The following is a 12227-nucleotide window of genomic DNA, read 5'->3' on the forward strand; positions in this document are numbered from 1 at the left end:
CAGAGTCAGAAAAGCGTATAACAACTTCTGCGTCGAATTTGATTTGACAAATATGAAAAATAATCCGAGAATCGGCTTCTTCGTGTTCTTCACATGATAATGATTCTTCAATACTTCGTATAACTTTGTAGCTGACGTAAATATTTTTATTACCAATGAAAGGTACCACGTCTTCACTATCCCAGTGATCAATAAAAATGTAAACTAGAGCTATTTTAAATTCTATGTTCTTAAGTACTGCTGCGAAATTATGTGGCCGAATTTGATTAGGACCAATTGATACTGGGGTGGTTGATTCTTCTCGCCGTGAACGTTCAAAATTTTTAATAGAAGGTGCAAAGTATTGATCAAAGACCACATCAATTCGAATAGATTTCATCTGGGAGATCGTAGAAAGAAACTTTTTAGGGATACCATCAAAGGGTTGTGTTACATCTTTCATGAGATGCTACATGAAAATACCATCAATGATACTGACATGAAAAGATAACGGCTGTTGATCAATCGTGTTTTCTAATTTTTTCTCCATTAATTTTGCTAATTGTGCTTTGTCGGTTTTACAAATTGAACCACCTGGATGACACATAGACGTTGGCATCGCGGTAAGTGGGAATGACAAGACTTTTACGCTTTCAACCTTGTGGGTAAGGGAAATTCCTAACATCTGACCAAATAAGTCTCTTTGCATTCGCAGCTCAACAATTTTATTCACAATAGTTAAATTCTTTTCCTTTAGAGCTTTAGCGAAATTTAAAACTCGATTTTTTTTAATAGGCTTATCAATTCTACTCTTATCCTCGGCACATGCACTGATAAACTGTTTTCTTGAATCCTTACCATTTTCTTCGATATTAAGTAAAAAATCAGCAACGTCAGGAGAAACAGGCTTAGAAGTAGCAATATTTTAAAGATTTTCTGTATCTAAATTAGGATCAAATGGATTGTAATTTTTTTTTTAAATTTCAACAAAATCGGCAATTTGTTAACATAGATGTACGATCCGAAAGGATCGTACGGTAATTGGCGGTATTCGAAATTCGCGTGAATCCGCTTCTATCGATTAGGATTCTAGATCGATACTCATTGCGAGCATCGATCAACCACCAGTAACTATCGAAGCGCTTCTGTAGCTACCCCTCCTCTCGCATCCCCACTTCTCAACCCCCTAGTGCATACGCCCTGCTGGGCCAGTACAAAAAGGACGTTCTTACATTCCATCACTGGACGTCTGTGAATATATATCTAAATAGAAGGAGTTAAGTTGAAATAGTCAAGGAACGTAAGCGAAGCGAGCGAGAGGTGAGATCTTTCCATTATATACATTTCAAATCGACGGTATTTTTCTGCGTGGTAACTCTACGTGGTGAACTCTCATTGTTATAATCAAATATCATCCTGGGTTTTTATGCCGTAAGGCTTTTCCCAGACGAGCTAATAAAGCATTGTATCTTTGTTTGGCTCAACCACATGTTTGATTAATTTTATTCTAATCCCTTCTTCCTCATCCTTAGCAACTAATTGCCTGAGGACTCTTAATTGAGGAATCTAGGCCATAACAATAGATTTTGATTCTATTTGGTTGAAATTCTGCCGTTATATCTTGTAAGTACCTCAATCCACAAATCATGTAAAATTAAAACAGCTCTTATACTGTGACTTTTCGACCAGCGTTGACGTGCTGCGATAGAATTAGTAAAATGAGCAATTCCACTTAGTCGTTTAGCTGCATCAGCATTTATCGTTTGCTCCAGAGTAAGATTAATTAGTATTCTTGAGAATAGCTTATCGGATTTTTTTACTCAAAAAATCCATTATTAAAATCATTTTCTAGTCCTGGATGTGTTTCAGTGACATTATTTAAATTATCTAAATATTTTACGGAATATCGAGCGTAGTTAGGTTGATTTACAATGAAAAATAAGTAGGCCATTTTCGAAATCGCGGACTTAAACATTTGGAAGTCACCCATACGTATGCTTCTTGACAAGTTATGTAACAACTAATTAACTGGATATAGATGATATAAAATTGTGCTGTTTTTCCATGATTACCTTACCTCGCCTTTGCAATATATTTTTGATAAGAAGTGAGGAGTGGCGATAACATTTCATTTGGTAACAAATCTGCAGGCGTTGATGATGATAGCGAAAATTTTTTCCCTTGATACTATAGAAGATCTTCATAAATTTGTCCTTTAACAAAATCGTGATCAGCATGCTTGGTTTTTAAAAATTGAACGAAATGTAGGATTTGTAGGCCTAATGCCATTAATGGATGTAGACGTTTTCAACGATTGAATTGTTTACCTTCAATTATTCCATTCACAGACCCCGAAGCGATGATTTTACTCTCAATCATCATGTGAGATAGTCCGCACTCATTGATAAAAGTTCCAACTGCTTTAAATGTTAAGAATAGCGTACATATAAGACGTTATGTCTTCTCACTCTGCTTTCTCTACTCTTTATCCCTACTTCTCCTACGAGCCGTACAGTTCCTTTGTACAGGGCGCTGGTACGCCCTCGCTTTGTCTGTATCTGGTCTAGCTCTGGGCTAGTTTTGCAGTACATTACTCTTTCACTGTATCTTATAATAAATATTACATCCTACTTTTTCTATCTTAACTCTGCGGTATTATTTGTCAGCCATACCTTAACATTAAAAAAAGCCATCATTAAATGAAACGAGCCAAGATGTATGAAAAGATTACTAAACTTAAGGCCTTCTGTTGCTTGAACTTTATAAGCTATTTTAGCAATTGCTAAGTCATATGTGACTAGCACATAAGTTTGATCACATTCTTTACCAACATTTTGTGCTTGTTCCATTGTGTACGCTACCACTGTGTATTTGGCAAGTGAAAAACATGTAAAAGCAAATGCAATAGATCAATTGTTTGTAATGAAGAGAGATTTTTGGGTGGAGGTGGTTGATCGATTTGGACTGGTGTTAAGCGACCTACCATCTTTATTCGCTTGTCATAGGGTTTATCATCAGGAGTGATTTTTTTTAATGATCGTCTTTTCTTTTGTGGTGGTGACAAATTTTCTGAATTTGCATTATCATCTTGATTCATTCCACTATAGGAATTATTATCAATGTTTTGGTATATAATCCCCACAGTATCATCCAAAGTTTCTTTTCCATTCAAGGTGTCAACGTATTTATCGAAACTGTTGAAGGCTACAACTGTGCATAGTGAGGGATTTAGAATAATGTCTAAAGGACAAACTTGGGATTGATGAACGGATGAGATTGTTGCTTCAGTTTCCAATTCCTCTAGAGTGGTATAATTACAGCAATGTCCAAATCTATTTAAAATATTTATTTTTTTCTTACTACCTGTTAGACTTTTTATAGTCATACCAAGAGTGATGTGTTCGGATGGTTTAACTGTACCATTACTTACACAAAAAATCGCATCAGCAGCTATTGAGAAACTTAATCTATTACAATTTAGACTATCTCTGCGCCAAATATCTGTACCCCCAACCAATACTTTGAAAAATCGATCTAATTTGTCAGGGATCACACATTCACCAGAAATTAAGTCGCTTGTTTTAATTTTAGATGGTAATTTCGATTTTTTTATTTTTAAAATAGCATTTCGCAAGATTAATGCCACTTTATTAATGAAGTTGTCTTCTTCAAGTTTTGTAAAATCATCTTCTAATAAACTGCAATCATTGTGAATAATAATTTTTTTCTTTTGTTTCGATGCAATATTAATTGATTTCTTGAAATATTTTCGTATTTTTTCTTTAAGGTAATGATTAGTTATTAGGTTGGTGCGTATGAAATGTCGGATTCTTAAGTGATTGTATAAAACTGCATATCTTTCTTCAAAAGCTGTTTATTCAATCAAAGTATGCTCCATTCGCTTCAATACACTTCTCCCAACGAGATTTTAAAGCGTAGATGCCTGTCTTAAAAAAATTTTGGTCTTTAGAATTAATAAACTCTGATATCAAATTTTTTAGACTGTCTTCATTTTCATAGTGTTTGCCCCTTAAAAACAGCTCTAAATGCTTGAAAAAATGAAAATCGGTCGGCGAGAGATCCGGTGAATATGGTGGATGCTGCAAAACTTCATATTCCAGTTCGTTCAGTTTCGCAATTGTTTTGTGCGATGTATGCGGCCGAGCGTTGTCATGGAGCAGTAGCGGGCCATGCCGATTCACAAGCGATGGGCGTACAATTTTTAACTTATCGTGCATCTCATCAATGTACTGGCAGTACTTTTCGGCCGTAATTGTCTCCCCAGGTCGAAGGAACGAATAATGGATTACCCCAGCCGCGTTCCACCAAACTGTGATCAAAATCTTCCGTGGATGAAGCGATGGCCTTGGAGTATGGGCACAAACCTCATCCTTCTCAATCCACCGAGCACACCTCTTTCTATTGTCATAAAGAACCCATTTTTCGTCACACGTAATGATCCGATCGAAAAATGGCTCTCGGTGAAATCGGGTTAGCAATGATGAGCATACGTTTAACCGATCCAGCTTATTTCGCTCTGTCAGTGCGTGCGGTACCCACTTGTCCATCTTCTTAACATTGCCAATCTCAGAAAGGTGTCTCAATATCGTTGTATGGTCAACTTTCATCCTGATAGCAAGTTCCCTCGTGGATACGGCTGGATCCGCTTCCACTAGAGCCTTCAGGTCATCATTCTTCACAGACGTTTTGGGTCTTCCGCGCGGCTCATTTTGCAGTGAAAAATCGCCAGTCCGAAATTTTTCGAACCAACGCTGCACTTTCCGATCGTTAACCGTATTCTCCCCAAACGCTTGGTTTATGTTGCGTGCAGCTTTTGCAGCACTATTACCAAGTTTGTACTCATATAAGAAAATGACGCGAATGTCGGCAGAATTCATATCGGCAATAAACTCAAAAGAAATAACAAAAGGGAAGACCTTCGAGAAAACCTATTTTGCTGAAATGAGTCTCTGGCAATGGACAATACGACTATGAATGAGGTTATGCCAAAGACAAAAGTATAACGAAAACAGGGAGACAAACGTCCGCATGTAAAGAGAATCCGACATTTCATACGCACCAACCTAATATTAAACTAATATCTAATTGAGACTGAAATTTCTACTCTTATTTTAACTCATTATTGTACGTATCAGAAAGAGATGATAACAATACACATTTTCTCTTTTTTAAAAATTCTTCTTCTATTGTTGACACGATACGATTAAAAATATCCTTATGGAAATTACGATTTTTATGCCAAGATGTACATGGAATGTCTGAAACTACTTTATTATAATCATGTAAATATCTTAGCTCACACAAATGATGATAAAAAATTTTTCTATTTGTAGATTTTAAACGATTAATTTTCTGTAACAACTCATCATTATTGAGTTTCTCCATCCACTCAATGATTTTTTCATCAAATTTTGCATTGTTTGACGAATGAAGATTTTGTTGTCTACCCTTATTCTGGCAACGATCTTTATCACAAAAAAACAAACTTTTTTAAGTTGTCGACCTGTTTCAATATCTTCAATTTAAGTGTCAGAAATTTCATTACAAACGGTATTTTCGTTGATATTTAAATCACAAGTAAAGCTGGAAGCAACACCTCCTAACGTTGTCTGACTATCTAAACTTGAAGAGGCAACCTCCCATCCGATCTCACTGTTTGAGCCATAATTTGTTTTTGACGATAAATCATCGTATTTTGCCATTGAAGGTATAAAATTATTGTAACTTTGTCTATGATATCCACCTGTGTTATATACTTGTGTAGGCAACTCGGTGTCATTGTACTTTAATTTATATTTCACACGTATTTTCAAAACTTCCTGGCATTTCTTTAGTTTTTCACCCAAGAAAATTACTATTTCATCATTTTTCCCTTTGCAAAAAACACATCTCATTTTATCACTGGCCATTGTTACAAAATTTAAAAATAATTTTTAATAATGTACTTTTAATTTCCTCCTTTGTAACTCAATTTTATTCTAATTTTATTTTATTTTTTATGTTAAAATTTTTTTATTGGGATTTGTAGTTTTGTAATGATTTTTTATCTCCTTTATCAGCAATATATTCTGCTTACAACACGAACATAAACATGTAACTTTAGTTCGCGCGCACTATATATTATGCTGACGCGAATCCGTTTCAAACTAGCATACCGTTATTAAGATGCAATTATACGTGAATGTACGGAAAGTCTCACGACGGTAAATTGATACAGTGTAAGTGGTTTTGTAGTATACTAAAGGCACTTCTTTACAACAATAATTTATTAACTCGAGTCTTACAATTGTACGATGTGGTCTGTATAAATGTATGATGTATAACAGACAATGTGTATTACAGATAAGAGTACTTAATGGACAGAACGCTTCTTACGTTATTTCAAGGGTTTTATACATAAGTTAGTTACACCCCTTTGGAGAGGGAAGAACTTAAATGGGACTTATTGGCCAATAGTAGAAGGGTCCACCCATCAGGATCTCCCGAAGGAAAATCTTATGTTTCTGGGAAAGGGAAACAATGCATAAAGAAGCATGATCTAAAATATCGGAATGTTACTTTTCTTATGGTATATCGCATATGTTTACATAGGAATCTGAAATTCTTCAAAGGGTCCCGACACTATATAAAGGGTTTTCATCGCACCATATGTTCCTTTGATCATTGAGATAGTTTGGGAATTTATGGCCCTTTGGAATTTCTTAATCTATACGTAAAAAATACCTTATATCTGCTGCCTATCGTATTATATGATATTTTATTTCATAGGCTTATCGCAGGTTCTGTTTCACAGAAATTGAATATTATAAAAAATAAGAAATATAAAGTTTATCGTCTACAAAAGATTTGTGGTACTGAAAAACATCTTGTAAACTTGTCAGTTGCACCACCGTGGCTGTCTATCTCTTTTGCACTCTGAACTGTCTCTCTCTAACTATAGCATTATACTGCAATACTTTTCATAAGTTTGTCGTTCTTATTCTAGGTTTAACAAGCGAATAAACACTTGTCAAATTAATTTTAGGTTTCTGTATACTTAAATAAAATAATAATAAAATTACATGGATACCAAGATACTTTTAATTTTTTATTTAAAAAAACGAAAAATTGCATATGGCAGATATTTAGCAATGAGAAAAGTGCATAGCAATAAAAAATTTATGTTTGATAAATCTATCTAAAGTCAATAAATAGAAAATAAGGCTTCTCAACATTCTTTTAAAATCTAGGATTATTACCTGTACAGGTAGGATGCGCACTAGTAAACGTAAGACCTACGGCCAACCAAGTAGTGCAGGTTCTAACCGAAAGATCAAGAAGAACGACATATCAAAAAATCAGCTTATCCCAAATTATTATTTTTCCGACGCTGCTAGCTCCCGGACTAGCTTGTTCTAACGAGACTCCAATTAATGAATTCCATCCCTAAAGTGTGAATCTGGAAGGGCTGCAAAATACGCTTCCACAGCTGTAATGAACTCATCTTTTAATGAAAAACGCTTTCCACGCATGATTTCTTTTATGTCTGAAAACAGATTAAAGTCGCTAAGGACCAAATCTGGTGAATACCGTTGATGCTCAAATATTTCGAACTTTAATTCATGGATTGTATCCATTGTCAAAATGCTCTTGTGACACCGTGAATTGTCCTGATAAAAAAGAATTATTTTCTTCTGCAAACCGGGTTTTTTTTCAAAACGAGTTTTTTCCTTCAGCTGGTCTAAAAGGTTACTATAATATTAGGAATTTATTGCTTTACCAGTTTGCAAGTAATCCACAAACACAATTCCTTTCGCATCCCAATAAACGGATGCTAACACCTTCTTGGCCGATTTTTGGACACAAACTCGTTTCGGAGCCAAAGAACAAGGTTCAAACCACTCTTTAGCCTCTTGTTTTGATTCAGGATCATTGTAATAGACCTTAGTCTTATCCATAGTGATGAATGGACGCACAAAATCCACTTTATCCTTTTGAAAACGCTCTAAATGCTGCTGGGAAAGTCCCATTCGAATGTGATTTTGTTCCATTGTTAACGAATGCAGCACCTATTGTGCACACAGCTTTCTGAAACCCAATACTTCAGTCAAAATATTACTTCCACTGCATAATGAGATGCTTAGGGCTTCTACTAAATCTCTTTCAGTCACTCGATGATTTTCCAATACAATATCCTGTAATTTTTCTGCGATTTCCGGTTTTGTTGCTGTTTGTGGAAGTCCTTGACATGGATTGTCTTCAAGGCTTGTACGACCACGCTTAAATTCAGCAACCCATCTTTCTACTGTACTTATTAAAGCCGATTAGTCCTTATACACTTTTAACATTCGTTTATAGATTTCCTTTCCTTTTAAACCTTCTAAAAATAAAAATTCAATCACTGCACGATACTTGATTTTTTCCATCGTAAGAAAATACTGTAACACGTCGATACTAAATAACCTGTAAACAAAAAATGAATTGACAGATTGAAATAAAACTTCACATTCGTTCATACGAAGAGAGTACTAACATAAAAAAAATATAGGGTAATAGCAACGCTTTCTTTTATCGAACCGCAAAACTTATTAAACAGTCTAGCCACTCATGATGATAATACTATAAATGAAAAACCGAGTGGTTTTAAAAAAACTACAATGTTTGTTTAAACCTTTAAGTTAACCTCGCTCGAGTTAACTCAAACGGCGTTGTATTCTATGCTGCTATAAAAATTTTCATTATTTTGTATTTTTTTAATTTATTTGCAAAAACAATGTTCAAAATTGAATTTTTTACTTAAAAAAAAAATTGATATTTTTTTGAACGGGGTTTAAGATTTTGTTTTTGCTTTTAAGGGGTTATAAAACTAGAAAAACAATTCAAACAGGTTTTATAAAAACTGTTTATTTTTCAAATATAATGCGTACTAGTTTTATGTACAATATATCATAGATTTAACAATGTTTATATTTGAAATAAAGTTAGTTTAGGGCTAAACTAGATTTATTTAGTTGATAAACATTATCAAAAAAAAATTTTAATTTACAGGAGTACGTTTACTCAATCCTATCTTTGTATTTACATGTATTAGAAGGATCAACTGTAATCAAAATTTCTTCGATGAACTCATTTCAATTTGGTTTGTGTCGAGACACGGTCCTGGAAACACGGACAATTTGTTATTACGTTAAATCTTGGCTGTAACTTTTATTTTTCAGTTAACAAATTCTTATTTTCCCAAGGAGAAATTATGACAAAGCAAACAATAGAAGAAGTAAACTTACGTCAATATATGCTATATTTGTTCGATGAAGGAATGGACTGTTTCGAAGCAGTGAACAAAATTAACGATACTTATGGGGATGTTTTGACAACATGGAAGTGTTATGCATGGTTTCGTAAGTTTCGAAATGGAAATAGGAATCTTAAAGATGCCCCACAAATGGAAAATTCTGATAAGTTGGAGTTTTTGAAGGAGTTGATCGATTCAAATCCTTTTCAAACAGTTAAGGAATTATCATTGAAGATGGGCGTTTCAGTGAGGACAACTTATAAAGATCTTCATAGCATAGGAAGAGTGTGGAGAAAAGGAATGTGGGTTCCTGAAGAATTGATGGAGACGGTGCTCGATCAATGGCGTACCATCTGCGCGGCTCTTTTGTCTCGGCATGAAGCCGATCCGTTTTTGCAACGACTGATTATTGGATATGAGCGGTGAGTAGTATTCAACTTTTCTGTACAAGAAAAACAATTGCTTTCTTCGGGAGAAGCATCTGTTTCAACACCTGAACCATCACTAACAATACAGAAGAGACTTTTTTGTGTGTGGTGGGATACTTTTGGAATCATACACTATGAATTGCTCGAGCCTGTTCAGACCGTTACAACTATAATGTATTGCGAACAACTCGAACGAATGAAACATGAGTTAATAAAAAAAAGATCTGTTTTGGTTAATGGAAAAAACTGGATCCTTCAACAAGATAACGCAGGGCGAAACGCTGCAGAAGTAGTACAAAAAAAAATTAAGGAGCTTGGATTGGAAATTTTACCTCCTCCACCCTATTCAGCAGATTTCTTGCCGTCGGATTTCCTTTTTAATTCGTTAGAACGTATATTAAGAAATCAAACCTTTAACAATGTTGGAGAAGTGAAAACCAACTTGGAAAAGGTTTTCAATGGAGTAACCGCTTTTAAAAATAAAATCAATCAACAGCCTTATTGCTGGTATATGGTGTTAGAAAAAAAAGTGGAGTTTATCTTTAAATATATTATTTTTTTCGTAATCAAAGACAAGTTTTGATTCTTTTCGGTCTCCCTAATACTTGCATATGCATATATAATGGCGTATTTATAACTTTCATTTCTATTTTTATATGTGAACAGCTTTAAGAACAGTATATAATGTTAACACTGCCAGCTGCTGTCACGTATACGTGACTTTTTTTACTCCAGTATTAATCTTGCCGACAGCAGAGCGAATTTATGAAGAAAAACCTGATTATAAGCCAGAAATTACATTCAGTCACTCATTCAAAAAGGAACAATTAACTAAAAATCGTGCTTTGATCACTGTTGTTGACAAAACAGAAGAAATGAGGAGAAAAGTGTAGGACAAAGATCATATCGTAACAATAAAACGGCGAAAATGTTTCGGCGTTTACCTCGACACCTTGGGAATATCAACACTTTGCTACATTTCACATTAAAAGTCCAGCCTGAAGCAGGATTACTCTATAAAATAAAAAAGTAATATCTTAAATATCTACGAAGGACTGAAAAAGTTGTCTATATTGGGCAATAAACATATTCATGAATAGGTGAAACAACTGCATTTACGACCCGTTCATGCTGGATTGAACCGTTATTTTCTTTTAAACGATCTCAATGTTTCTAAGAGTGCTGTCAATATAAAAATGACGCCTAAATTCTGCAAGCTGATTTGTTTGTTTAAATTTTTTTCGATTTTCTGTGTAAAAACTAAAGCTTCATATAGATTATATTTCTTATCACATATATTTATTTAATTATAAATTCCTATTCCATTTTATAATATTTCGACTATTAAAAAAAGCTAAAAAATATAATAAAATGAACCACACATTTTTTATTACGTATATAAAATATAAATTTTATGACTGCGAATTCTCATATTCAATAAATTATAAATTAAATTAAACAATATATTTATTTAATTAAAATAAGAGGCATAATTTTTTTGGTCATATTATATGATTTATCGTTAATTGTCAACATTGTTTTTATTTTTTGTTTTGTTTTTTGTTTGTAATTGCGAAATTTTATATTTGTAGTTGCTAATGTCCAAATATATTCCATTGATAAAGATAAAATTCAATAAGAAATATATATTTATAGAGAAGAAATATAGATATGTATATATAATGCATTTTTACTTTTGTAACTAAAAGAAATCAACAATATTCAATCTGTAATAATATACGAATTCTCTTGTTATTTAAATTTATTTTCAGTCTTTCATTAATAAAGAACATAAAAACACATCAACGCTTATAATGAGAAATTAGTTAAAATAAATTAAAAGTATGAATTTTATTATGAATTATTTACACTTTTTACAATATTAATGCAATTATATTGATGTGATAATTATATTTTACCTATAAATCCTGTAATCTGAATATAATTTATTTCGCTCGGTTCTCTCTACACTCTTCCGAAAAAAAACGCTCCTCACACTTGACCGTCCTCTACATATAAGGTTTCTCCCCCACCCTGCATGCCTGAGGGACAAAACATTTTCGAATCGTTCTCGAATTTTCCTAACGTCCAGCTCGGTCTAATAAATAAATTACTGATTTCGCTCGAGAACCTTCTAGCTCATACCGACTTAAACACACAACTTCTTCACATACAAAGAGCAGTCCAGCCACCGTCTTTTTTTATTTTAATAATCTTTCGCTGCCTGCCTACTTATCTGTGTTTACTCTTTGATATTCGACATATATATATCATCAAACCTTCATGTGTACTGATTTCTGCCTCTGAATATCTTTTGAACGCTTAATTTATTCGCCAAAACATAAGACACCATTTTTATAGAGCAGTTAATTTCCTACAAAAATTTGTATTGTGCACTTTTTAATAGTCATTTATTGTGGAGTTATAAAATTTATAAGAAAAAATGAGATTTGTCTAAAAATCATCTAATTAAAATCTTCAATATCATTCAAATGGTAAGGTTTACGGAAAAAGTATAAGATACCCTT

General features: G+C 33.5%; 1 protein-coding gene and 1 pseudogene across 1 annotated transcript; one reads left to right on the top strand and one right to left on the bottom strand.

Moving 5' to 3' along the window:
* Positions 1 to 3799: 3799 nt before the first annotated feature.
* On the bottom strand, positions 3800 to 5060 carry LOC149031307 (histone-lysine N-methyltransferase SETMAR pseudogene; annotated as a pseudogene).
* A 4235-nt stretch (positions 5061 to 9295) lies between these two features.
* On the top strand, positions 9296 to 10384 carry LOC149031308 (histone-lysine N-methyltransferase SETMAR-like). Its single transcript, XM_089176351.1, has 3 exons — positions 9296 to 9693; positions 9922 to 10206; positions 10366 to 10384. The coding sequence occupies exons 1-3, from the start codon at positions 9296 to 9298 to the stop codon at positions 10382 to 10384; spliced, it is 702 nt and encodes a 233-aa protein (XP_089032477.1).
* The last annotated feature ends 1843 nt before the right edge of the window (positions 10385 to 12227 follow it).

The sequence above is a fragment of the Polistes dominula genome, unplaced genomic scaffold (assembly GCF_049000335.1).
Source record: "Polistes dominula isolate Pdom_NZ unplaced genomic scaffold, Pdom_raw_medaka contig_363, whole genome shotgun sequence".
Lineage (NCBI taxonomy): Eukaryota > Metazoa > Arthropoda > Insecta > Hymenoptera > Vespidae > Polistes > Polistes dominula.